The following is a 26,574-nucleotide window of genomic DNA, read 5'->3' as shown; positions in this document are numbered from 1 at the left end:
TGCTTTTGTTTGATCAGGTTTGTCCTGAACCTAGCCGACAGTTGAATCGTTCTTGAGACTCGTTCTTGAGACCCGTTCTCTCGAGGGACAATTCGAGGGACGACTCGAGGTTTGAGACTGTTTGGACAGCGGTTGTGCGATTCCACACATGCGCAGTACTTTCTCTCTAGAGAAAGGCGGTAAATATGGAGGAAGGAAGGGAAAGAGAGATAAACCAGTAAATTTAAATATATTTTAAAACTAACACTACTCTTTGGCTAAAAGTACCTTTCCCTCTCCTTTAATTATCTCCAAATCATTAAGTAGGATTTATTTCTCGAAAATCTCAAGAAAAAAATCAATTTATCTCGACAATGAAGGAGGTGCGGATATTGCTTGTGGGCGATCGTAAGTGAACGTTCGATTGTTGTTGTTTTGGTTTATTTTGACAAGCGCAGATGGGTAAAAATAAATCTTGTAACAACGAAGTGCATTAACGTTCTTTAACGTGCTTTCACATTGTAGCACAAGTCGGGAAAACATCTCTGATTCTGTCTCTAGTCAGTGAGGAATTTCCTGAAGAGGTGAGTTGTCCAAACTTATCTTCTGACTTCAAGATTAACGATTGCCAATCAGTTGCTCTTTACATCTCGTTCTATGGTTAATCCCATTCTCTACATTTCATGTGAAATGCGTTAAGAAGTATTTATCTAGCAGTCACTGTCCTTTGCAACCTGCTATGGCATTCCTTGACCTCATACTACCCGCGTAACATCTTTTACGCGACAGGCTTACTTTAATCAACAACAACAACAACATCTTTTATTTAATGTACCCCTATGGTCTGTGCAGGTGTTTGCAATTTCATTGCAAAGTCTTTTCCAAAGAAAATTTCGTTTCATAGTATAGAGAATTGTCCAGTTTCAAAATTTAGAGGATTTTCGCTGCAGTATCCACTGCACGTTTATTGTTTTACTTGAGGGAAAATGCCTTAATACACATGTAAGTTTACTGCTCTGGAATGTTTAGAAAATATTTTAACTGACCTCTCCTAATACTTCCCTGGGTCTGAAATAATCGTTTGGGGCTAAATTATGTGTATACATGTATAGTGGTGTGTCTATATATAACAATGTACTCCCTGTTCAGAGATATGAGCAAAGCTTTGGTCTTGGAAAAATTATGAGTAGCCCAAAGGTCCCTAACCATCCCGGGTGCTCAGGACTTAAGCTTATATGAGAGAAGTAAATTTTTCCAGTCGCCCAAAGGCAAAAATTAGTTGCCTGTGGCACCTGGGTACTTCTAGAGCACAGCCCTGGATCTGAGGAACAAGTGCTTTTCTTGGCCCATTTTCATTTAGAGCACTCTAAATATGTCTGATTTTTTTTTCACCCATCAACACAAGCATGCAAGATTTCTCTGACAGGTTTCATGGTGAGATCAGCTGCTTAGCAACTTAAGATGGCAATTCTAGGCTGGGTTTGCTCCTGGAGACCGGAATTCATCATCAACCTGTACTAACATCTTGTTCTCTAACTGGATATGAATGGATCAAAACAGATCATACTGCAATATTTCTTACAAGGGAGCTGGTGGGTGGTGGGAATTTTGAAAACAAATGTTGTGGCCCTGAAAATGGTCCAACAGATTGGTTGGTGTAACATGCAAGTTCTCTGTAGAAATGTTACGTGTACTTGGCTATTTCCAAGGTCATGCTCAGAGGGAAAAAAGATAAGCGTCATTTTACTTAATAATATTTTCTCTATCACTGCGCCTTTCAATAACATGCGGACTCTAAAATTAAAAAGTTAACCAACAAATGAGTTTTTCGCTACTGTCAATCAAATGTTCGGCTGCTCCTCCCAGCTTTCGACTACTGCCGAGCACTTTTTCATTTTCTGTGCTCAATGATTTGATTACTGCGTGCTTGGCAGTAGTCAGAAGCTGGGAGGAACCGCCAAACATTTAAAAATAATATTGACAGTAGTGAAAAATGTATCAGTCGGTTAAGCTTTGAATTTTAGAGTCCACATGTATTTGAAAGGCGTGGTAATTTATAGTCAACAAAAATATTATTATATTTTGTCAGGTCCCCACCAGAGCTGAGGAAATAACAATTCCAGCTGATGTGACTCCAGAGAAGGTTCCTACTCACATTGTGGATTATTGTGGTTAGCAAAATATTATTATTGATTTATTGTCTTTACAAAATGGTGTTTTTATTTATATTCACTCACACGCGATTAGTCTTAACCGTCAAGTGACTGATTATTCCCCAGCTCCAACAGGGGAATATCCAAGTTATATTCCCCAATTTTCAGAACTGTCCTTGTTGCAAAAATATTGGAAGAATAATAAATGCAATAGCCTCTGTTTGGCAGGAAAAAAATGCTTGGATATTTGTCCTTGGACATTATCTGTTCCTCAACTTAGCTCACAGTTTTTCTTGAGCTACCTGTACGCTGTCTGAAAACTTTTAGTTTCTCAGTACAGATAATGGCCGTGGACAAATATCTGAGCATATTTTCGTGCCAATTTGTGTACATATCTACTCCGATTACCTTTTAGTCAACCTACTTGGTTAAAAAAATGTTTTACTTTTAAATTAATTTTGTTCAGTTGAATCATAAAAAGAATACATGATCACAATACATAATACTTTTATGTGATGCTTTAATCACCAGCCTTGGAGCAGTCTGAAGACATGCTTATTGATGAGATTGTAAAGGTAATGTTTCAAATAACAAGGAACACCAAACTTGTTGACTTTTTTTGTTATGTTTAAGGTGTCTGTACTATTTCATCTTTCTTTGTTGACCCTTTGTGATGATAACTGGCAAAAAAAAGCTCTGTTAAAAAACACTGTCCTTCAACTGTCTAGCTGCTTGTCAACCTTCATGGCTGACTGTAGAACTCTTGGCTGTTTGTTGACAAACAGTTAAAGACAGTACGCCAACAAACAGTGATCTGTTGGTTATCTGTTAACAACAACAACAACAGCAACAACAACAACAATCTGTATTTTTACTCTCTCACACTATAATATTAATTGTACTAAAATATCAATGATAGAAATTAGTAAGAGTACTGGCTGCCTGGATTAACCATAGGGGCTAGTGGAGCCACGCAGCCAATTGGCATTTGTGTTTAATGAAAATAAATTGCAGGTCAGCAAGGTAGCACAAATGCACATATAAAAAGAAAGGAAAAGAAGACAAAAAGAGAGAGAGAGAGAGAAAAAAGCTATTACTATGCTATTAGGGAAGTCAGAAATAACTAAATTTATTTAACAAATAAAGAAGCCTACGCCGTGTATTATACTGTGATAACAACATGACAGGCATTTGAGAACACAGGGGAAATGTAGGAAACACGAGCCGCAGGCGAGTGTTTTGAAACTCCTCCTTTTTTGAGTGTTCTCAAATGTTTGGAGAATTTTATCACAGTGTAAGACACGGCTTAGGCTTCTTCATTTTCTTTATGATAAAGAGGTAAAATAAATCTTAATTAACTTTTTGATTTGATTCCACAGGCAAATGTAGTTTGTGTTGTATACGATGTTACAGCAGAGGAATCTCTTGAAAGAGTATGTGTTTATGATGGTCATGAATGGTTATATATTAAATCAATTGAGCAGTTGCTTGCTTGCAGTGCCTAGTTGTGTGTCAACTTATTGCTTTTGCTTGCCTGCAAATTTTGTTAAAAACTGAATTTAGGGTTAGGCAAGTGAGTGCTGTTTCTATTTTGACTGGTGTTTTGATTACGAATATTATGATATCTTATCAGTAAAATAATCTTGTAAATATGGGGTAGTGTGGACCAAATTATTAATTAAATCATTTAAAGACTAAAGTAGACTAGCTTAATTATTTAATTTTGCTGTGTAACTTTGTAATGTTATCCAGTCTGTTTACATGTACTTGTAACTTTTGAAATATTTCTTAGCCCTTCTTTTTCTGGGCTAAATGTAATTTTATACAGTAAAAGAATTGTCAAATACTTGAGAAAAAATGGTTCTTGGTGAGTCTGATGTAGCTTTTCATCTTGGCCAAGAGACTCTTCAGAGACTTTTCAGAATTATGACAAAATACAAGTTGATATACGTCTACCACTCTGCTTTAGTTGCACTCCACACCATGTACTTTCACCATCACAGATAAAGTTTAAATTACATTGATGTTGTATTCAACAGATAACATCTTTCTGGTTACCACTCATAAGGCAGACTGCAGAGGAAGAGACTTTGAAACCTGTTATTATTGTTGGTAACAAGGTAACTTGAGTAGTGATAAGTGGATAAAGATGGTAAAAGGAAAGGTGAATTGAGTAACATAGCATGAGTGTGGGACAAAGAAAAAATTCTGAGTCCCTGACAGGAATCGAACCCATGACCTCCCAAACACTGGGAGGATGCTCTATCCACTGAGCTACGAGAACTCGTGGAGTGCAAGGTCATTTAACTGAGTGACAGGCGTCCTGCATATTGCTAGGATTAGCACTGTCAAAGTCATTTTTTCTTAGTCCCATGCTCGTGTCATGTTGATCAATTCACCTTTCACAAGGTAACATCACTTTGAATTGTAACTTGGATCAAATTGTCGATCAGAAATTCACTTGTCTCCGTTTAACCATTAAGTAGAAAGCGTATAAGATGCTAGGGGCCTGTGTTATAAGACATTTATTGCATCAATGTAAATGCAAAACAATGTTTCTGCATTTATGAAGTTTGCATTTTATAATTGATCAAAATGCATGTAGGCTCTTGAATGTGCTTCTTTTTTGATCATTAAAAGACTGAAAGCACCACCAACCAATGTAACCATAGGATCATTGCCAACTTTTTGTTATTACTTTTTTTTTTCTTAGTCTGATCTCATGGATGGAAGTACAATGGATGTAAGTAAACTGGGAACTATGAAGCACTCACTTTTTGAAATATTTTAAGATAATGCATGTAATATGAGGATGAAGTTGCAGATTGTCATGCCTGCCAATTAAGAACCAAATAAATAACTTTCAACAAGGCTAGTACTATTTGTATTATTCTGTAAATATTTGTAGGTTAGAGAACATGGCCTACAGATCTATCCAGCTCTTAGTAAACTCTGCATTAAATGAAATGTTTGTTTTTTTATCCTAAGAAAATGTATATTTCATTTTGGGTCTTGCAATGTACTTGAGACTGACACCACAATAACGTGAATCGGAAATATCTAGTATTCTGAGATACAATGTAGCTGCTTTGGTAGAATCTCAGAAGCCATCTAAAAGACCCTTAGTTTAGTGACATCTGCTACTCCACTTGACTGGTACTTTTAAGATTTAGGTTTTGAAATAATACCCTGGCTTGTCTATGTCTATTTAGACTGTCTTACCAATAATGAATGACTACACTGAAGTGGAAACATGTGTAGAAGTGAGTATTGTGCAAAGGTTTGCTTCAGGTATAGCTCCTCCAAACGTGTATGTAAAATTAGTTTGCAGTGTATACATGCACACGGAGAAAAAACCAAAAGCTAATGGGCTAGTCCAAACATTACATACAGTAATAGTGGTACTAATCAAATTCTGAATAAAAATCATCTGGGCTTCTACTTAAATGATATCTAGATCTGTTTGCTTGCATTAACTTCTTACAAGAATGCTCTGATCAACAGACAGAAAATAACATAAATTTACTTTATATATTGTTAATGCACCATCCAGTCAGAAGGCTAGACTTGGACCGAGATGGAACACTTCCACAGGGACAGAGGGGATTGGAAGCAATTCATCAGTGCCTATGCTCCGAAATGGAGTGAAAAGGGATCAGATCAGACTTTATATCATTTTATATTTTGTGCTATATCTATTCATTGGACTATGTATAGTTAGAGCTATGCATTCACTAAGTTAAACCTGATTTAAAATTTGCATAGATGTATGCAGCTTTCGGGTGTCACGCTGATGGGACTTTCTTGCCCACATGTTTAACACTGTATGGTCATGAGAACTCAAACTGTGTTCAGATCTTTGAGAGTTTTGAACCTTAAAGCTTTAAAATACTTACTAGTTTACTTGTGTAATATGTAAAGTTTATTAAATAAAATACAGTCGAATGATTAAGCAGCCACCTATTAAACGGCCACCCCTATTTAGGCGGCCAGTAATCAAAGTCCTGACAACGGCTTTTCTATTTTTTTTAACCTCTTATAGGCGGCCAGCCCTCATTAAGCAGCCACTACCCATTTCCCTGAGGGTGGCCATTTAATAGGGGTTGAACTGTGCATTAAATTTGATGAATTCATATGTAGCATTCTTTGGTTTTGATCTCTTAGTGCTCAGCGAAGGACCTGAAAAATATATCTGAGATGTTTTATTATGCACAGAAGGCAGTCCTTCACCCAACAGCTCCTCTTTTTTCTGCTGAAAGTAAAGAGGTTTGTTTGATTTAATTTGTACATCGACTTTTAATCTTTGGAATTCTTCTATCAGCAATCTTCAGAATTTAAGGGTCAACTCTGAATTGTATGGTGATTTTAATTAATAATTATTATTGTTGGTCTGATATGAACGAAACCTTTATTATCTTAACAGTAAAAGATTCGTGTTAACAAATGTTTGATGTCTTGTGGTGTATTTGATATTTCAGTTAAAGCCATTATGCCAGGCTGCACTTACAAGAATATTTAAGGTATCTAACCACCAGATTTTGTAAATTATTTAATTCACTAAAATATATAACTGTTATTTTCCTTGAATTTTTCTTCTGACTTAACGTAACAAATATAATATATATTTCCAGATATCAGACACAGATAATGATGGCTTATTGAATGATAAAGAACTAAATGAGTTTCAAGTGAGTTGACATCATTCTTTTATTATCAAATTTGCATTGCATATTGAGGATTTAATTTACGAGACCGTACAGAATGTCATTACAGAATGCCATTATGTGTGCATGATGACATCAGACTAGCATAAGTCACCATCAGGCCTAGGTTGGAAAACACAAATTGTAAATTTTATCATAAAATATATTTTGCACCCAAAGAAGCAAAAATGAAGAGAATGCCCACATGAAAACTACATGCAGGTCCCTGAAGTTTGAGCAAATTTGGCGATAATCAGGGTTGGTGGTGAATTTTGAGCATGTGACTTAATCGTATATAAGTCTTAAGACCAATTAATTAGCTAGCGTAATCTTTTTAAAATTGGTCAGCTTGTGCTACCATGCCCTTCATTGATTCAAACTTTGTTTCTCTATCAGAACCGATGCTTCAACACCCCATTACAAGGTCAAGGACTACAGGATGTTAAGAATGTTGTAAGAAAGAATGTTGAAGGTGGATTGCGTGATGGTGGACTCACATTACAAGGTGGTGCAACAGTGCTAAGATAAGAATTTAGATTTCAGAACCCTAAGCACATATTGTCCCTTGAAGTAGAAATTCTTGTAAAGATGTGGAGTTTTGGTGTCTAAGTGTGGACCACTTTGTTATCAGTGAGGTGGGCCATTGGAGATAAATGTTTGTAGCACAATGCCTGTAGTGTATAGACAATCAACAATTGTTTTTTGATACCTTGTGTTCCTGTTTTTCTTTGTGTTCATTCTTCAGGTTTCTTATTTCTACATGCACTGTTCATCCAGAGAGGAAGACATGAGACAACATGGACTGTCCTAAGAAAGTTTGGATATGGAGACGATCTCAAGCTCAGAGCTGAATATTTATGTCCAGCGTAAGTTCGCTTGTGCAAAGCATAGAGTAGGCTTAATTCTCAAGGAAAAAGTCACTACTTCAGGCATGATATTCCATGACATCAAAATGTGATGCTACATCAGGCCGTCCAACCAGGTGAACTGTATCGAGGCATCTAGCTTCAAGGCCCACAATGTGTTCAGGGGAGAAAGAATTTATTTAATAATTAAACCCAGAAATGTAGCAGCTCTCATAAGTTTGTTACCCGTATTCTATTTTGTTGTAAGAGTGCAGCTGTTGTTATTGCTTTGGGGCTAGGGGCATTGTTTCTGTTGTTTGTTAATATTGTTTTCTCAAAGAGTATCAAGTCAGTTGTGTGAGACCTTGCAGAAGCTGCTACCTGACCCATTGGCAAATAAATTTAAAATAAAATATTTAAATATGTCATAATGACTGTTCTCTAATAATAACAAGTCACCTGTTGAACATTTTGTTATTTTTATAGGATCGACATGGGAACAGACCAGACAGCAGAATTATCAGATGCAGGATATCAGTTTCTTATTGACCTTTTCAACAGGCACGACAAGGTGCGCATAGATCATCGACTGCAAAAACGACTTTCTTATATTGGGTTGTGATACATTGCCTCACCAAAGGACACAATAAAACAGTGAATATCAGTGTCATCACTGCTTAAACCCAACATCTTTCTTTACTTTTTTTTTTTTTTTTTTCAAAGGATGAAGATGAAGCGCTGAGTCCAGAAGAACTACAGGTTGGTTTTCCTATACATCAGGATGTCAGTCCTCACACATAAGAAGTCTTTTCTGCAATAAGTTGTAAATTCTAAAACACAACTGGGAGCCATGCCAAGCTGAACCACGCAGCCTGACTTTAATTACAAAATGTGAAAATAGTACAAAAAAGTGACCAGCAGGAAAAGATGCTCCTGGGATTACATGTTGCAAAAAACTCTTACTAATAACTGCCAAAAATGAAAACTAACGTCCCTTCAAGGGCTTCACAAGAAAAAAAAGAGTGAACTAAATGACCCTGAGAAGCAAAAAAACTATCATGCTAGAAGGGTGGGTTGGTGGGAGGTCAGGCAATGGCGAACAGCAACAAGGAAATTGGCAAACAAGGACAAACCATGTGACCTGACCCCCTGCACACTAGCACCCAGACTCCCAGATGTGTGTGAGAAAAACTTTTTCTGCTTTGTCCGTTCCTCAGCCAGCGGAAAACAACACTTTTAAATTTGTTTATTTCAGGAGTTGTTTGCTATTTGTCCCACAATGCCATGGGGTGAAGATGTTCTTAGTTCTGTGGAGACTAACAGCAATGGATGGATAACTCTTCAAGGATTTCTAGCTCAGTGGACGTAAGTAACACAGCTAGCCTGCAGTGTAGGCGTTATTTGGAATGGAAATATGCTCAATAAACCAGGTTTATGATGTGGCCATCTTGGATTGTAATTTGATGCTTGCTACCTCGCGCCTACTCCCTTGGCAAATTTTCTCTTCTTCCAAACCTCCACAATTACCAAATTCAAGATGGTGGCTTAAAACAAAAATGTGTACTCATACACTCAAAATATGTCTGCATTACAGGCTATACACGGTTAGCATAAGTTCAGAATCTGTTTTAGCTCCTCCCAGGGGACTTTTTGAATGTTCTGTTTGTCATATAAATGTACACTGAATGGATAGATTGGTTTGGTTGCCTTGCCATTGGTTTAAAACTATTATGAAATGCTGTCAACCGGTAATAATTTGAAGAAAGTAAAATGTGGTGTTCCCTCACATGCTAATCCAAGTCATGTTACTACATCAGAATGTCAACAAATTTCATGTTAAGTTCTGAGTGAATATTTTGAGGGTTAAATATCAAATTCTAAACTTTTTTTAGACTAACAACATTCCTGGATTACACAAGGATGTTAGCATATTTGGCAATGTTTGGTTACATTCATCAGGAAAATGAAACTCCACTCTCAACTGCAATAACAGGTAATGTACGGTATAAAACGATGGCATTTTATTAAATGACTTCACCTGAGAACCTAGACAGATTCTCTCCTGTTGTTTTACTTCGCTGAAAACGTTTAGCGTGGTTTTTAGCGGCAAGAAACAGTAGACAGGAATTCACCTGTATTCCAGGCTCATAGATTACATTGTAAGGTGTTAAAAATTATGTCTGGTTCAATGTGTTTTCTTCCCTTTCCCTCCCCACCACCACCCCCCAAGAGAACTTGCTCCCAGTTTTATGGAGCCCTTTACTTGGCAACTGTTCTAACCAGGCCACTTTTTGACATCATTCTGTTGGTTTTCCATAATTCTTTACCTATCATAATCAAGCAAGTACTGAGCGAAAACTGATGTTAAATTAAATTTACTTTGTAAGGTGGTATAAAGTTAGTAATAATTTTTAAACAAGAAACGTTATCTAACTCGAGTGCATGTGAAGTGTTTCCATCTTGTGACAGAATGCACATCTTATCATACAACATAATCCCTAACCATAACTATGTTCTACTGACTCAATTTGGTTTAGAGTAATATTATGTAATGAAAGAATGAAGGATGCGAATGCAGCCATAACACTACCGGAAAAATGACCTGAAAAAATTTTTCAGGCTCTGAACGGGATTCGAACCCACGATCTTTGCGTTACCGGTGCAATGCTCTACCAACTGAGCTATCAAAGCCACATGAGAGCGGTTGTGTCTGGATTCAGCCCTGGCTGAACCCAGACACGACCGCTTCATTCTTTCATTACTTAATTACTACTGTTGGACATCTATTGGACAACTATTACCATATAATATTATTCAGTTTGCGTGAAGTCCACTAGGGCACGCCACCTTCACCTACTGTAGTTACTAGAACAGTTTTGCACTCAAGAGACAGGAGAGTTTAAAGAACCTCGATGGCTACAAGTATGAGAAGGTCGCTTGGTAAAATGTCAATGGTTTTGCACGTGCGTTATACATGTACATCGTGGTACATTTCCTTAGCTACCCTATCCAAAACAATCAAGTGATGTGATACAGCAAGTGAACAGTTTTGTTTTGTTTTTTTTTGATTTTGATTTTGTGTGTGATTTTTTTTTAATGACCTTTGTCCTCTTGAGCTACATGTACAACACGCCATCGAGGTTTCTTTAACTCCATTGTTACCAAGAGTAAAATACGATGAAAAATATTTGTGGACTGCTTGTTAAATGTTCTAATTTCTACTGACTGTGTTGTTTCCTTTCTTCTTAACTTCTCTTCTAGTCTGTTCTCCTTTGCCTTTCACCTTGGTTTCGTCTGTGTCTCGTCTCATTCAGATGCGAAAAAAGTTCCGTCTTTTATCTTCTTACTCTCGCTGGGCTCCAGCAGATACTAAACTGGGTACTTAACAAAACTCGTGGAAATGTTTAACTAGTAATTAACGATAATCTTTTTTTCACGTCATTCAAAAACTGTTCAACATCCAAACCTTAATTTAACAGTAACTTTCAGTTTAATCTCTGGTTTTTCTGTTAGTATTTTTAACAGTTTATAAAACTTAAAATTCATCCTAATTTTTGTAAAACAGTTCAAGGTAAAAATACAAACGAGTAATAAGCTTTTTAATTTTTTCTTGTAAATCACTTAACCGCCACGATGCCGCTCGTAATTAAGAAGCGTCGTCGAACACATAACTGCAACAGCCTATTGTGACTTCGTTTTTTCCAATTTTGTTCCGCTGTATTCCGTTTGTTTTGTTTCTTTGCTTTAATTTATCCCCTTGTTGTCTTCTTTCGAATACATTGTTTTCTTCAGACTTCTTCTTTTTGTGCATTTACGTTTGTTTATTTGTATTCATTTTTGTTTGTTTCTTTATTTATTTACGTGTATATTTGGTTAATTTTCATTTATACATGTGTTTATTTGCTCATGTTTTGGTACAAGCTACAAATAATCTTGTATTGACTCACAAGCAAAGTTACATGGAAGATATCAAGTGCATTAGAAGTTGATTAATGAGATAAAAGAAAAGTATTTGGTATATAAAAAAGAACCTGAAGGCTAAACACACACTAGGTTGCCTACTAAAGAGGCATCGCATGACTGGTTTTGGTGTGGTTAAGCAGTGCTTAAATAGTGATATGTATTCGTTTTGTCCTCGTAGTTACCCGCAGTAAAGTTGTTGATATGCAGAAGAAACAGACTTCCCGTTCTGTATTCCAGTGTTATGTGTTTGGGCCGCCTGGTGTAGGAAAGGTAAGTCTGCTGCAAACGTTAAACCAGGTTAAAAGTCAGTAGGTGTGTCGTGAAATGTCATGTCTGTTAGAGAAGCCAACCCGAGCAAGTGCAGAATCCGAACTGTTTGTAGTAATTTTCAAGGCCCCGTTTTTGGTCAATCTATAAATCACCTCAACGTTTTTTAGTGTAATCCAATTATTGATGTTTATTCCTCTTGCTACAGACAGCTTTTCTTCAAGCCTTTTTAGGACGAACTCAAGAGGTAAGCAGTAGTGAAAGTCTCACACTAGATACTGTCCTGCTATCCTCAGATACTATCCTACGGAGTCAGAGGTCGTGGATTCAAATCCTGTTTTCAGGCTTTAATTTCACAACTGCTTTTAAAAGTTGGGTATGTCGTAACTGCGATGATCACTCGGGTCTTCATAGAAAACCTTTTGTCTTGAAGATTTTCTAATAAATGGCACCAATTAACAGCGCCTTACTGAATTTGCCAATGTTGATTATGGTAATGCTTATGTCCTTGTGAAAACCAGCCTTAGAGAGTAGATGAATGGTAAGTCAGTCTAGTATCTGCGGGGATGTTGCTAGGCAACAAAATACATCCTGATGGCGACAGTCTCTCGTGACATCTTTCACGTGACTTAAGTTCTAAGTTCAACATGTTTTCACGTGATCTTCTGAAATATGTACTTGTGTTTATTTGTTTGTTTGTTTGTTTTTAGCCTGGTGAAGCGGAACAGGAATTATCAAGTTATGCCATAAATCTTCTAGAAGTTAACAGACAAGAAAAATACTTAGTGGTAAGTGACTGTAGCATCTTGGAACTCCCACCCGGCAGCCCCTGCCCCAAGGGAGCTTGCTTACAGACTTGAAGGTAAGAAACCTACTTCGTATAACCTGTCCTATAAAAACACCCAAGTTGAGCGAAAAGCTGTCAACCTGACAATTTTTATAACTTTTATCAGTGGATTTTGGCAGTACTAGTAACAAGACTTTGATTCAATTACAATTGCTGTCGCAAACGTTAGTTGTAGTTATATGTTTAACTGTACTTTCTTTTGTTACCTGTTTCAGTTACGTGAAATCGAATGGGAGAATTCTGGGTTTTTGTTACATGACAGGCGGTGTGATGTAGCGTGTTTTATTTATGATTCAACGGATACTGCTTCTTTTACTCAAGTGATACAGCTACGAGAGGTACTGTTAAGACTTATTACTATACAATATCATAAAGCGGTTTTCAGTTGAACGTCGTTAAACCAAATTAAAGTGATTTCTCTAGCCAATCACAAAGGACACAGGCAAAACAGTGAACCAATCAAAACTCCGATCAAATACATGCAGCCGATGGAAAGCGCGGGAAAACGTGTGCGAGTCTTGAAATATTTAGCGTAAAATTTTCATTATTTCAATCCCTCCCAATCTTAGCCACAACAAAGTTATGAAGGAAAATTCATAAAAAGATAATGATGATTGAACATCAAAGGAGCAAGGATGGCCATAGTGTCAACTTTGCTGGGTTTGGTTTCACGACGCTCCAGTTGATATAAGACGTAACACCGTGGAAGTCGCAAAAGCGAAGCAATCCTGTTTCCTAAAGCCTAATTTCGTGGCAAATTTGGGTAAAAGTGACGCAGCTCGATCTGCTGTACGAACATAGTTTGTCCTTTTTCTGTAGAAACCTCGATCGACGTTGTCTTTTATGTTTTGCCTTTGTTCACAGAAACTTCCCAAGACTGTCCCATGTATGTTAGTGGCGGGAAAAAGCGAAGGAGTTCCAGCAAAACAGGTAATCTTTAGAATATTATATACAGTATAAATACCTGCGTCATTTGACTCGACTGTGGATTTGCAAAATGGAAGGTTGGTGGTCCAGTGGGAAAGTGAAATTAGCCTCAGTAGTCTTGTTAGTTTATAAGGCCTGAATATTGCGTGCCCATTGGGCAAGCCGGTAATATTTAGCGGGGTCAACTGAAAACTGGGAAACTGTATTTCAAATTTTTTTTCCTGCCCTGGGAAGTGCTCGAAGAAACATAAACCTGAGTTGGAGACACCATGGCAAACCGAAGTCAGTCTTTGGAATAAATTTGTAACATTTCACTCACAAAATTAGTGAATGTTTTCACTCTTCCCCTTAGCACCAGAGGTTTTGTCTTCTGTGCTTGAATTAGGATCCCATAGCCGATCGACGTCGAGTAACTTACAGAGAGTAGCCCTCTCTACTCCTCTACCTCCACCTCCTCCCCTCCCCTTCCTCCGTCCTTCTTTACCCTCCTTGATCCACCATTCTATTAGCGAACGTGGGGAAGGAACGCGTGACGAGCCCCAAGAGCGTCTGCGTGGGAGGCTACCATTCTTTGTGCTTGTACTTAAAACTTCAGTTAACTGTAGTAGTAGCAATCACGAAATATGATAAATTAGAAGCAACTGCCAAGCTAAATATCATCAAGTTATGTTTTGTTTTTGTCAGGATTTTGAAATGCAGCCGTCTTTGTACTGCACGTTAAATAAACTACCACCTCCTCAGGTATGTGGATTTGTAATTGATACATTTACTTTACAAACACCATTTTCTTACTCTCTGAACCGATATACGGTCCTACCTCTACTAAGGACCACCTCTCTGCAACGGCCACTTTTTTTCGTCCCGGCGGACCGTTCAAACATTCACTCTTACTCTAACCTCTCTACAACAGCCACCTCTCCACAACGGCAGTGGTCACTATAGCGTGCCCCAACTGCCAAAATAACCTCTCGACAATGGCCAGTAAGTCAAAGACTGACAAACGGTGTATACCGTTTGCAAAGGGGTACGAGACTTGATTCATACGGCGCGTCTTTGGTCTGTTTGGTTTCTGCTTGATTGATATATTTTTTTACATATTTACGTGCTACACTAAGCATTTTTTAACGATAAAAATGTTGAAACCTATGAAAAAAACAGTGGCCATGTTACACCCTTACCTCCCCGTAACGACCACTGTCCTCTGTCCCTAAGGTGGCCGTTGTGGAGAGATTCGATTGTAGTTGTTAGCAATTCTGATATTTGGTTATTTCTAACGAAAATCAATAAAAAATTTAAACTAAGATAGCCAAAGTTTTTTGCACTACGATGTTTTTCCTACTACGTCGTCTCCTTTCTCTCCTGAAAATTGCCTGAGCCTGGGGCTTTTGCCAAGGGTGACTTATCAAATCGTTCTTGTGACAGTGTTCGTGTTGCTCGTGTCTGGTTTGTCTTAATCGGAACGATTCTTCGGGTTCTTCAACGACGATTTACCTTATGGGACATCCTATAGGAAACGTCCTATTTAGACTTAACCTTTTTTGCAATTCATCATCGAACTTCAGATTACTGTTTTCCATTTGTTTGACACTTTTTCTGCTTCCAGAGGAGCTTACGGGAACCTCAACTTATCAGCATGCAACTGATTATTTGAGTGTTGTTTATTTTCTATTTCAGCCGTTCTCATCCCTCAGTAGACCAGACATATACAGGCCTATCTACAACAGCCTGGCACAAATGGCAGTCTACCCGTAAGTAAAATATACTAGGAACCAGCGCCACATGTTCACAAAAGATGTTACTTTTTTACCTGTAACTCCAAAGTAAACGCAAAAAAATATATAGTATAGAAAGGAGGAGGATAGAGAGAAAAGAAGCGAGCTTTTTTGCGGAAGTTTTATCTGAAATCTTAATTGGAAAGTAGAACGTAAGAAACCACATTGTAAATGAAGCATTTTTGATTATTCTTCTCCAGACACCTTTGCGGCCCCAATGCAGACAGTGTGACGTCATACTGGATCGTTGCCGGCTTAGTTGCCGCTGCCATAGCAACAGCCGGTGTTTTCGTGTTCAGATACTTGAGAAAGGGAGGTTCAACCACGTGACAGCAGTCACAGGAAACCCATGAAAACACGAACATGTCCGTCCACTTGTCGTGATGGGACAAGGCATTTGTTTTGCCACAGATTTGAACCTCGCAGTTACTAATATAAAGAGGTTCTGTATTCAATATCTACAACAACCTTCGGAAGTGAAAAGATCGTAATCGTGCCAAAGTGGAAATAGTTTATTTTTAATGCTACTACCGACTACTGTGTTTTTAATTGAACAAACTTTCGCCGATGTCAACAAAGCCTGACGTGCACTCGGCTCCTTTCTAGTGTTGTATGTAATTTTCCTGCCACCAAAGAGATTGAGAAAGTCAATTCATGATACTGTTATTTTTAAGCTAAGCTTTGAATACTAATGTTTCGACAGAAGGATGTTCTGTTGCTCTTGCGTTCTTGCACGAGTATTGAATTGTATCAAGTAGTGAATTGTTTTTTTGTGTGGAACTCTAAAGACTGTGATCTACATCTTAACATATCAAAATGCCTTAACTTTTCAATTCTTTAAAAAATGAGCTCTATAAAACACATTACAAGATGTGAATCTGAAAAATCTCGTCCCCAGGGCGTTGGGCGTTGCCCAGGAAACCCTCAAAAAATCCTCTTGAGACACTCCCATTTAAACAAAACTTCAGTGACCAAAAAAATACCAGAATTGCTTTGGTTTGGACATTATTAAAGAAAATAGAAGTAGTGCTCTTATTTACATAGGCTAACAAAACACGAAATGGGGGTCGACTTCGGTCTATGTCCGACTTAGGATTGCATACTTTACAGTCTTTGCAAACAAGTGCGCTGCAGGGAAATCGTTGGCCACAATATTGCCTCAGTAACATAACGTGTTAGTCTGATGATGTTGAAAAAAATATGCTCTTGATATTGAGAGGGCATGAATTTACTGCCTAAAATTTGAGCCCCATATATTCATATAGTTTTTGTGTGGCGTAGGTTAGAAATTTCAAAGTTTTACAAAGGATATAAAGCTCATTAGTATCACCCAACTAGTGGACTAATGCAAATCCAGCATTTTGATTGGCTACGCTACTAGAGGACTATTAGTAATAGTCCTCGAGTGGCGAAATTGACGCAATCGAGCGTGACGCTTTCTTTCGTTTTATTCCCAAATAAATATTTCTTCAACTTGCATTTGCTAACTTTATTATTGTCTTTTCTGTCCGACTAGTTGGGTGATACTAAAACAATTAGACCCTTCGCCCTCAAGGGCCACGAGTCTAATTGTTAATTATATAAGATCAGAAGCATATCACCTATCTAGGTGATATGCTTCTGATCAGATATACCACCCAGACATTCTTCAGTTTCTGCAAGCGTTTGAATATCACACTCAAAGAGCTAAACATTTCACCAACTGCTAGGTTTTACAAGCTCTTTCTAAAGAGCTTGTAAAATATTTAAAAAATATTTGTAAAGCAGTACGCTGGTGACGTCAGCAGGATTCTCCTGTGACATTATTATGGTGTTAACATTTTCAACACGGCGCGTTGACCAGGCAGCTCGCAATATATGGTGAAAATTTTTTTCCTTGCATCTATCATTCCCGTACAGTAGTAAAACCATTCTACATATTACATAGGTCTTTCATCATATTATCCACTTGCATACTTTCAACAGGTAAAACTAAATTGAAAAATAAAACAAAGTGTGAAATATCTACAATTTAACAAATCGAATGTGGTTTGGCGTGGTCTGTACTCTTATCGACAACGAGTACGCGTCATCACAGTGGTCAAAATAATGTGGGCTCGCGAGGCGCAGCCGAGTGAGTCCGCAACAAATTTTGACCACTGTGATGACGCGTACTCGTTGTCGATAAGAGTACAGACCACACTAAACCACATTCGATTTGTTTTTTACCACAATATCAAAGATAACGAAAGAAAACTTTGTCAAGATTTGTTGCCAATCCTCCGTAAGAAAAAAGATGGCGACTGGTACATTTACCCATAATTCTTAGTCCACGAAAACTTTAACAATGCTCATAAAAACGTACAGAAAAGTTCTAAAATCTTCAAACCTAGCATACACAATGTCGTTAGCTCAGAGACAAATATCGCAAAAATCTGGCTTTCCTTGTACTTTACGGGCTGTATTAGGCTCGCATGGTATTGTGGTAAAATGTACAGCCGCCATCTTTTTTCCTACGGCGGATTGGAAACACCGACTCGGACTTTAAAGTGCACGCGCTGCATTATGCAAATGAGCTACTTGTACGCGTCAGACTTTTCGGGAAAAGATTAAGGACGCGTATTCGTTGTCGGTAAGAGTTGAGACCATGCTAAACCACATTTCGATTTGTTTTTTACCACAACATCAACGTAAAAGAAAATGTTTTTTCAGATCAGCGAGAGCTGAAAAAGGCATTGCGCGACACATTGTCGCGAGCGGCGTGGTAGGGACTCTTATCGACAACGGCAAATTAGCCAATCAGATTGCGAGATTAGCAGCAATTGTGGTAAAAAAAAAACTTTCGGATATTTTCATACTTTGTTTTTTATTATTATTATTAGGCTTAAAGAGGAGTTAACTCTAAAACCTAACCCTAACCCTACGTAACTCAGATATTTCACACTTTTTATTATTACTCATTATTATTATTATTATTATTATTATTATTGTCATTGTTATTATTGTTATTGTTATGATTATGATTATAATTATTATTAGGCTTAGAGAGGATTTAAAAATACTTTATAGTATTTCTATTGAAGCCTGTTTGTTATGGTCGTTCATAAAAATTCCATAAAGACCTAACTTGTACTCTTCTTCTCTTAACTTTTCCCCAAATTCCTCTTGCATGAGGGCGTAATTTTGCAGTATTGAAGATCTACACCCTGTCTTTTCCAGAAAGTTCTTATAACACCGGCTCCGCTTTGTTGTCTTGGGCCATGGTAAATGGTTAACAACCACCTGATCAAAAATGGTTCTCTCGCAACTCTTGTGAATGTCGACAGCGCACTGTTCAGGTACCTGCGGTGTTGCTTCAACAGAAACAATGAATTAAGGCAAAGACATAACTATCTGGAATGGCCGTCTCAAACCTTCCTTGTCTACAATAGCCCTTGCCTAATTCCTTGGCCTCGATATTTCACCTGCGTCAAAATCGTTCTCGGGTCTCGTGGTCTGAGACGAAAAGTGTCCATTTGTCTCGGATACGTCACAGAGGTATTCAGCTCTAAAGATTTAAACTATGGCATGAATTCGAATGAATACAGCTGATTTAAGTGTAGGTCGGCTTCTTACCTGCTGAATATTTATCAAACAAGTCCTGAACGATCGCTGAAAAGTAATGAAAATAATTAAAGCCTCGTTAATATGCTTACTCAAACTCATTCTCGTCCCCAGATGCCACGCTCCTTTTGGTCAGCACCAAGAATCGCGACCTCCGGGAGGGTCCAATTTTCTGAGCATGCGCAGAGAATTCGTTTCGTATTCTCAGCCAATCAGATTTGTCAGACTTGACTCTGAGCATACGCAGAGCGACGGGAAGTCCGTAAATCGCGGATTTCCAGTGTTGGACCTTCCCAGATCAGAGGTCGCGATTCTTGGTGTTGACTAAAAGGAGCGCGGCCTCTGGGGACAAGAATGACTCAAACCATGCGGAGACTTGTTTATAATGCGGCGTTGCCCACTGATCTGATTCCCAGATTCCACTCACACAGGACTTAATCCTTATTGTGTAGATCATCCGGGTATCTGGCTTCCTCAGGACAGCCTGGAGCCATAATCAAGGATTGAGATTTATGATCAGTATTAGACCTTATAATCCATCAAATATTTTCGCTCGCACGCGATTGGTCTAAACGCATCACGTGACTGAATATTCCCCAGCTAAAACTTGGGAATATCTGAGTGAAAGTATGCTCGGATATCTGTCCTTGGACATTATCTGTTCCTCAAAGCTTCACCTTACTGTACGCTCTGAGAAAGCTGTTCGCTTCTGAGACAAATTCGCGCCAAATGGAGGCTATTACTTATTTATTTATCCGTCAGTATTTAATCAGGTTGCCTTAGCATCTCGCTGGTTCCTATCCCACGGCTTATGCTAGAGGGCAGGTCTCCCGATGCAAAGCAACTTCGTTCCCAGGGCTGATCCTTTAGAGAGTGAGAAAAGCCCTGGAAACGACCTTGGATGCGAAGTACTATGGACAATCACCATCTCACCTGAATTCTGGATAGTCTTCTCTAGTTCGTGATACTCGAGGTCGGGACACATTAGTGCTTTGTCTACTATCGCAGACTGGAGTAGAAGAAACCGGTCTTGATCCAGCAGAGATCCTAAACCTTTGCTTCTTTCAAAACACTGTATCACTTTCTAAAAAAAAAAAAAATACAAGATAGAGATGCAATCATTTCCCGAGTTACAACAACAACAGCATCTTTAGCCTGCTCGAACAGACTCCCGGCGAGCGCGAAAAAAGAAAAAACAAAAAACATTTGGCAAACGAAGCGATAACCCCGCCCCGCTTCGCTCTCCGAATTCTTTGCATCCTTTGCAATGTTCTACTTGTATATTAAATTTAGAAAAGATGGCCATAATGTTGATATTTAGCAATGGTCCATTTGGTGTCCTAACCCTTCAACCATATCGATTTGATTGCTCAGTTTACTAGACATTTGTATCGATTCATGATATCCATGTGACTGTGTAATCGCCCTCATACTCAAAGTTCAAAGGGGCAACATGTCGTTTTCATGTATCGACATGTGTTCAGCACCTCAGTTTAGCACCTCATTGTAATTGAAAAGAATTCTTTTCATGGCCTGAAAATTTGCAAAACAAGAACAGTTTTTATTTCAACAACAAATATCTTCCCTGTAGATAGAAGTTATCAATCGAGGCAGAATGAACAAGAAATAAGATGGGCATTTTATGCGGAAAATATTTCGACTAACCTTCTTGGAAATCAACCTTTTTTGTCCAAATAATTAATTACTTACAAGAAACTTGTTATCGTACGTACAAACTTGTCATTGCAACAGAATAAAAATAACTCAAAATCTCTGATCAGAACATAAAGTAGCTAACTAAACTAACAGAATTCAGTGAAATTAAGATAAACCGTGAGGGTGTTCATGACATTGCTGCTAACCTTCTTAACATCGCAAGCAGTTTCCGGGAATGGCGGCGAACCTAGGTCCACCATCAAGCGATACTGAATGCCGTTACAGTCCTTTATGATATATTTTTCTGAACTCGTTGTTCCGTCCATGAGGGCTTCAGTTACAGTGAAAAGATGCCTGGAAAGTGAAGCTAGCACAAAGATCAAGTGGAAAAAACAGTCGGCAATCATGTCTGCCGTGGTAGTTTCTGTGGTGAATGTCTTGAGTACGCGTGTTTATATGGTTACACAGGTAATTTGTCAAGGAGCTCATGCGTGCATAACACCTGTTATGTAAATTCCACTAATGATAATAGTACGCGTGTTTTTTTAATTTTGCGAGAAATTTATAATGGGTCTGCCGTTTCTGGCCTGCGTCACAGACGCTAACAACTTATACGTTTCCAGCATGGGTCGAGTTTATTAAGTAACGGAAATATCATTCATTTTTAAATGCTAAGTAATAAGCTTTCCACCGACCACGTTTTTTTTTTTCGTGCTTCCGGCAAGACGTGCATTTTTTGCTTTTTATGCTACGGGGAAGCCGGAAGCATTTATGGAAAGTTCAAGGGGATGTATGAACAGAGCACGCGAAGCTACCCACCATCACACGCGTTTGGTTTACACCTGCTCACTGTAAATTAATATGCTCTCAGACTGTAGAATGCAACTTTTTTGTCTTTTTTGGATGGGAGAAAGCAGGTTTTCACAAACTGGTGTTTCCCTGCATACACCTGTTTAAGTCGATAGGTGAAGCAGAAATCAGAGCAAAACATGACTACCCTTCTTTTCCGCTCGGCACTACGAGTAACTTCTCCGTAGGTAATAAAATGACGGGTTCGCATGTTACCACCCATGCGAACCTTACACTATCCATAGAAGTACGAGGAAAGCCATATTTTAGCACTATTTGTCCCTGTGGTAACGTCATAGTGTATGCCAGGGTTTGAAGATGTTGGAACTTTTCTCTACGTTTATATGCGCGTTATAGTTTTCTTGCGCTAAGAATTATGGGTGAATGTACATTGCCATCTTATTTCAGGATTCTATGGATAGTTAAGTTCAAGGACCTCTTCCCTCGAGTCGAGGGGACCACTTCGCGATCATGGCAGACTACACAGAACGCGAGCGTGAGTTCCGCACTAGAGATCATGGCATAAAGAATGACGAGAAGACTTCTTTACGTCCATCTTCAAGCACAATGTCGGTAGTGGGCTCAAAAACTTCCTGTTGTAATTCCCGTCATATTCCCTCCCCATTTCAACGTCAGAAAGTAAGACTAAACTGTAATAAATGATTTGAACGGTGAGTATGTAACGTAGATCAACGAGGTCATTAAAACGTGTCCAGGGTGGCTTTCTTTCAATAAATCCCTTCAAGCGACAAATCTGTCAGTGTGACTTCACAGTTAAGTGCCGTTAATTCTATCATACTGTTTTTGATTTCCGCTAATCTTGAAGTCGTCGCTCACAATAATTATCTTAGTGTGAAGTTGGACCTGTGATCATAAGGCAGTTACTCAAAAGCGATTCCGAGGGCAGAAGGTCTCACTGAACGTGATTAAGGAATAACCTCAGAAGTTTCTCAAAAGACCCCTGAAGCTGATGTGCATAAAGTATACACGCATGCAAACCAACCAAGACAATACACAGAAACAGTCTGTTTATTTATAATAATCTCGGTTAGTAGAAAAACCCTAGGAGTTTTCCACCAGTGTGCTTTCTTCTGGCTTCTTCATGGTCCATAATGCCACTAGACGTTGAGATGACAAGGTAGCTGCAAACCAAAATATCATTTTTAATGGATTTGGTTTTTAACAGTCTGCAAAAACATGTATGGAATTAACACGTACCCCACGACAACAGGCTCACAGGATATTGTCTATCCATTGAAAAATTCCTTATTTTTCGAATAAAATTGGTTTAAAGAGCAAGCACTCTTCCACGTCTTCCACTTTACAAATTAACCCTTCAGTCCTGCGTTATCTTAAATTATCAGTTCTCATTTTAATAAGTTATCTATACGTTTGGTGGTTTTCAAGCTATGGATGAATCTGGGAAGCTGGCCAGCAGTCTCCTGGACAAGAACACTGCAAGAGTTGCTTGATGTGTGTCTCAGAGGAACTCTTCAGAGAATTAAATCATAAAATTCCATATGTATCTCTCTACCCTTTCCCACGTAACTTGTACCTTATCAAGACAACAAACAGCACAACACTCATAGAAACAAAGGCATTCAAGGCATCAAAACACCAGCCTTTTTCCCAACTCCACTACCAGAGAGAAATGAATGCAAATTCTGCTAGTAATGGCATTATTTGGAAACTCTAATACCAAACACTTTTAAGTTAATTAATTATTTTACTCATCATTAAAATGATGAGGGAAATAATTAATTTTGTTTCCTATGAATCTCAATGTTCTCCAAGGCAGAGCTGAAGGAAACAATGACTCCCTAAAAACAAAATGAACTTGTTCCTGAGGAAGCAGTCGTTAAGTTATTTGTTACATAACACAACGACGACATTAGTATCCAACGTGAAAACGGAGCTTGCCGATCGACATTTGATCATAGATTTCTCAATGTTGCCCACTCAGAGACTTTTGGGGGCAAACAGTTTCACTGTTACATGCCATTTGACTATCAAATACTGTAGCTTGTGAGAGCAAGCACTGTAGGGGATAAAATTCCAGCTATATAACTAACTTGGGAAGTACTCTTGTCTCAAACAGCGGGCTTTACGCTCAAATTTTTACTTACCCAAACTGTCTTGATGGCAAAAGATTGCTTGCCCATTGTTCAATGTCGTGAACTTTCAAGTCATAACGAGGACTTATGACACCACACTGCAAACAACATGATGAGAACTGTCAGGACACTGTTTAGCACATGAAAGCAGATAAGCTTTAGCTTAATTGTGACACCTTACAAACATGCAAACTCTGCATAATCAATGATTTTTTGTTTCGCTGTTGTCTGACAGTCATCATAACTGTGGGTTGTAATTGTTAGATTTTGATTCATTTTGTCTTTCTTTATTTAAAGGCTTGTTGGTTGACCTCCTAAGTAGGATTGACAGCAGCAAAAAACGCTGCTGTTAGTTAGATTTTAAACTTTGTAGTTTGTGCGTTATTGAAAGGTACAGTAAAATAACAAGTTTTTCTAAACTATAGCCATAATTAGACTACAGACTGACAAACCTGTGCTAAGGACGACGTCTACAGTACCTGTACTCTAGTTATCACGCATACATTCTGTGCATCATACAATGTATGGATTAAGCCATGTTCACACTAGTGACATAACAGCAATGATATAACAACATAATTGCCTTATGTCGGTAATGTGAACATCGACATAACAACATAAGGCTATGGTCTTTAAATTCCTTCATACTTTTGTCATACGACATTGGATGGCATTGAACTGCTTCGGCAAGTGTTTCTTCATCTTTCCAAGCCAACAGTCAATTCTTGCCTAGCCGCCACCATTTTGAAAATAGTGCTGGTGGCAGACTGGGTTCAACAATTCTTGTGCAGCTCAGACTGGTGCTTGGCTTTGTCATTATGTCAATGATGTTCACTCTTGTTTTAACAGAAACCTAACATAACGACATAAGGAAAAGATCAGCTTCTTCCTTATGTTTTTATGTTTATGTTGTTATTATGTCGTTATGTCAGGATGTTCACACTGCCAACATAATGACGCAACATCCTTCTTACGTCATTGTGTTGTTATGTCACTAGTGTGGACTAGACCTTACACACCAGGCAAGTGGTCGGACTATCAACAAAGCAACCAAGTGTGTTACTTCTATGCAAGCTGAAATTGTACTTATCAGTATGACTGCTTCCTGTGTTGACCTTGTCATGTTCAGTGAACATGCACGAAAACCTGGAACACCATAGTAGCAGCATACAACTCTCTACCATCTGCCGAATATCATACTAAAATCAGACAGCAAGCGTCTCTCCGAAGATAGCCTAGTCTGTGACTAATTGGCTATTGTTAGTCTACACTGACTAAACAATTAAAATAATAAGATAAATCAACAAAATGTTGGAGGAGAGTAGTTGTCTATTTGGTCAGGCCCCAGTAGTTCGAAGTGTGGATAACACTATCCTGATTAAATCACTGTCTAATACATAAGAGTAAACAAAACAAACTACACTATTCAACTGATGGTAATTTATCTGGTGAATAGTATTATTCATCCTGTCAACAACTTGGGCCATGTAAGTACAAGTGTATATACCTTGTTTAGCCTTCCTGTAAGATTCACAACAATTTTGCCTGCCCTGTGGTCATCAACAATCTCAAATTCGCCGATATAACCTGAAACAACAACGATACACAGTCATTGCCAGAAATCCAAGGAGTTATTAAAACCAAACTGCATCACACTAGATTACAAATGAATTTCCACGTGATTACGGCTGGGGGTACCCCAGCAATGGAAAAGCATCCCACCCAGGGGAGAGTAGAAATACTCCTAGTTGGTTCATGCTACAGAAACTGGGATAAGCTCTGGCGTGATGGGCCACGTGGCTCATATGAGACTTAACCTTACCTTTTTAGAGCCTTATGTGCCACAGGACATAAAGAGGACTATTCATATGGCTAGCTTCAAAGGCATTACAGGAAGGCAAGAAGAACTATTTCCTGATTTATGATTGGCTAACTGAAATGGTAAGATGACCAGAAATGGATCATGAGGTTTATACCAGAAAAATGGATTCTCCCATATCATACCTTGTCTGGTCATCACTCCCCATTTAGCCGGCTTTTTATCAAATAATCTAAATTAGTCACATGTACATACAAATTACAGAAGTTTTCCCTCCAAATGCTCAACATCATTTAAAAGGCAAGATTTAGGTTATAAGTGTAAACGACTGTAACACATCAATACACGACAAACAACCCTGTGATCCGTTAAAATAAACAAAGGGAGGTGAAAGGTTGCTAAATTAATCTAAGTTTACATCGAGATCTGCAGTTACTGAAAATGGATTTGAATTACAGTAAAAACAATGCCAGGCAACATAAATAAAAAAGTCCTCTTTAACAACTGGTACGTATCCATCAAGTCAAAATGTTTTGTAGTTGAATCTTTCTCATACAACCACAACATAATATGGCACGTGCTTCCGATAACTATATTTTTGAGGTTCGAATAAAACTTCAGGAGACCCACAGAAGAGGCAAAAACACAGACTTCCGATACACTTACCGTGTTTCATCATTACGGTCAGAAACTTTATTATAACCTTCGAGGAAGGTCGCAGAAGTACCTGCCGCTTTCCACGTCTTTCAGCATTACATATGGAGTTGAGAGCGTCGCTCAAAACATTAATTCGCACCATGTTGAACCCTGGTACATGAAACACACTGTTATCAACACAAGTTTCAAAACAATTGCCATGAAAATCAGTTTACCAGGCACAAGGTAACATATAACTACTCAGAAGTGAAGAACAGTTATTGTTTTATTGAGAAAGAGAGTAAAAAGGTTAAAAGCGCCTTTTCTGAAGCCGATGCAGACGGATTTTTCATGGAAGTTTTCGCATACCTGGTGGAAATTCGCGATCGCGAGAGAGAAAGAACACTCGTTCCTAGACCATAATATATTCCCGGTAGCCTCGCTTTGAAGTCTTTTCCAGTT

General features: G+C 38.4%; 3 protein-coding genes across 4 annotated transcripts; 1 reads left to right on the top strand and 2 right to left on the bottom strand.

Annotated features, from left to right (window-relative positions):
- Window positions 1-83: 83 nt before the first annotated feature.
- LOC110063910 (mitochondrial Rho GTPase 1-A-like) lies at window positions 84-16,161 on the top strand. 2 transcript variants are annotated; one of them, XM_089290700.1, is made up of 26 exons: window positions 84-387; window positions 505-563; window positions 2,069-2,150; window positions 2,664-2,707; window positions 3,512-3,565; window positions 4,172-4,252; window positions 4,846-4,875; window positions 5,345-5,395; window positions 6,297-6,398; window positions 6,611-6,652; window positions 6,764-6,820; window positions 7,232-7,340; window positions 7,581-7,701; window positions 8,167-8,251; window positions 8,404-8,439; window positions 8,936-9,045; window positions 9,573-9,673; window positions 10,942-11,058; window positions 11,822-11,913; window positions 12,119-12,157; window positions 12,621-12,698; window positions 12,973-13,095; window positions 13,622-13,687; window positions 14,369-14,425; window positions 15,359-15,432; window positions 15,657-16,161. In XM_089290700.1, exons 1-26 carry the CDS (start codon window positions 354-356, stop codon window positions 15,784-15,786), a joined length of 1,974 nt encoding a protein of 657 aa, XP_089146826.1. In that variant the 5' UTR covers window positions 84-353; the 3' UTR covers window positions 15,787-16,161. The 2 variants fall into 2 exon arrangements, with proteins under 2 accessions (XP_089146826.1, XP_089146825.1); XM_089290699.1 differs by lacking the exon at window positions 10,942-11,058 and having other exon boundaries at window positions 96-387.
- On the bottom strand, window positions 15,951-21,149 carry LOC110063909 (uncharacterized). Its single transcript, XM_089290702.1, has 4 exons — window positions 20,901-21,149; window positions 19,972-20,122; window positions 19,051-19,086; window positions 15,951-18,788 (listed from the first exon to the last, which is right to left on the bottom strand). Exons 1-4 carry the CDS (start codon window positions 21,099-21,101, stop codon window positions 18,499-18,501), a joined length of 678 nt encoding a protein of 225 aa, XP_089146828.1. The 5' UTR covers window positions 21,102-21,149; the 3' UTR covers window positions 15,951-18,498.
- Window positions 21,150-22,556: 1,407 nt separating this feature from the next.
- Window positions 22,557-26,563, bottom strand: LOC110063991 (small ribosomal subunit protein uS8). Its single transcript, XM_089290698.1, has 5 exons — window positions 26,482-26,563; window positions 26,143-26,283; window positions 25,165-25,244; window positions 23,670-23,755; window positions 22,557-22,685 (listed from the first exon to the last, which is right to left on the bottom strand). Exons 2-5 carry the CDS (start codon window positions 26,273-26,275, stop codon window positions 22,592-22,594), a joined length of 393 nt encoding a protein of 130 aa, XP_089146824.1. The 5' UTR covers window positions 26,276-26,283; window positions 26,482-26,563; the 3' UTR covers window positions 22,557-22,591.
- Window positions 26,564-26,574: the final 11 nt, after the last annotated feature.

This window comes from Orbicella faveolata, unplaced genomic scaffold (assembly GCF_042242905.1).
Source record: "Orbicella faveolata isolate gen_17 unplaced genomic scaffold, um_ofav_v1 contig_2, whole genome shotgun sequence".
Classification (NCBI taxonomy): Eukaryota; Metazoa; Cnidaria; class Anthozoa; order Scleractinia; family Merulinidae; genus Orbicella; species Orbicella faveolata.
Note: the sequence above shows the minus strand (reverse complement) of the source record. Positions and strands in the feature narration are given on the sequence as shown.

Coding starts and splice junctions, on each gene's coding strand:
- LOC110063991 (XM_089290698.1), bottom strand. CDS start 26,275: ATGGTGCGAATTAATGTTTTGAGCGACGCTCTCAACTCCATATGTAAT. Junction 25,245..26,142: donor GACCGTAATGATGAAACACG/GTAAGTGTATCG, acceptor TTGTTGTTTCAG/GTTATATCGGCGAATTTGAG. Junction 23,756..25,164: donor TTACAGGAAGGCTAAACAAG/GTATATACACTT, acceptor TGTTGTTTGCAG/TGTGGTGTCATAAGTCCTCG.
- LOC110063909 (XM_089290702.1), bottom strand. CDS start 21,101: ATGATTGCCGACTGTTTTTTCCACTTGATCTTTGTGCTAGCTTCACTT. Junction 20,123..20,900: donor CTGCTTGCGATGTTAAGAAG/GTTAGCAGCAAT, acceptor TTTTTTTTTTAG/AAAGTGATACAGTGTTTTGA. Junction 18,789..19,050: donor GTTTGATAAATATTCAGCAG/GTAAGAAGCCGA, acceptor TTTCTGTTGAAG/CAACACCGCAGGTACCTGAA.
- LOC110063910 (XM_089290700.1), top strand. CDS start 354: ATGAAGGAGGTGCGGATATTGCTTGTGGGCGATC. Junction 564..2,068: donor GTGAGGAATTTCCTGAAGAG/GTGAGTTGTCCA, acceptor ATATTTTGTCAG/GTCCCCACCAGAGCTGAGGA. Junction 13,688..14,368: donor AAGGAGTTCCAGCAAAACAG/GTAATCTTTAGA, acceptor TGTTTTTGTCAG/GATTTTGAAATGCAGCCGTC.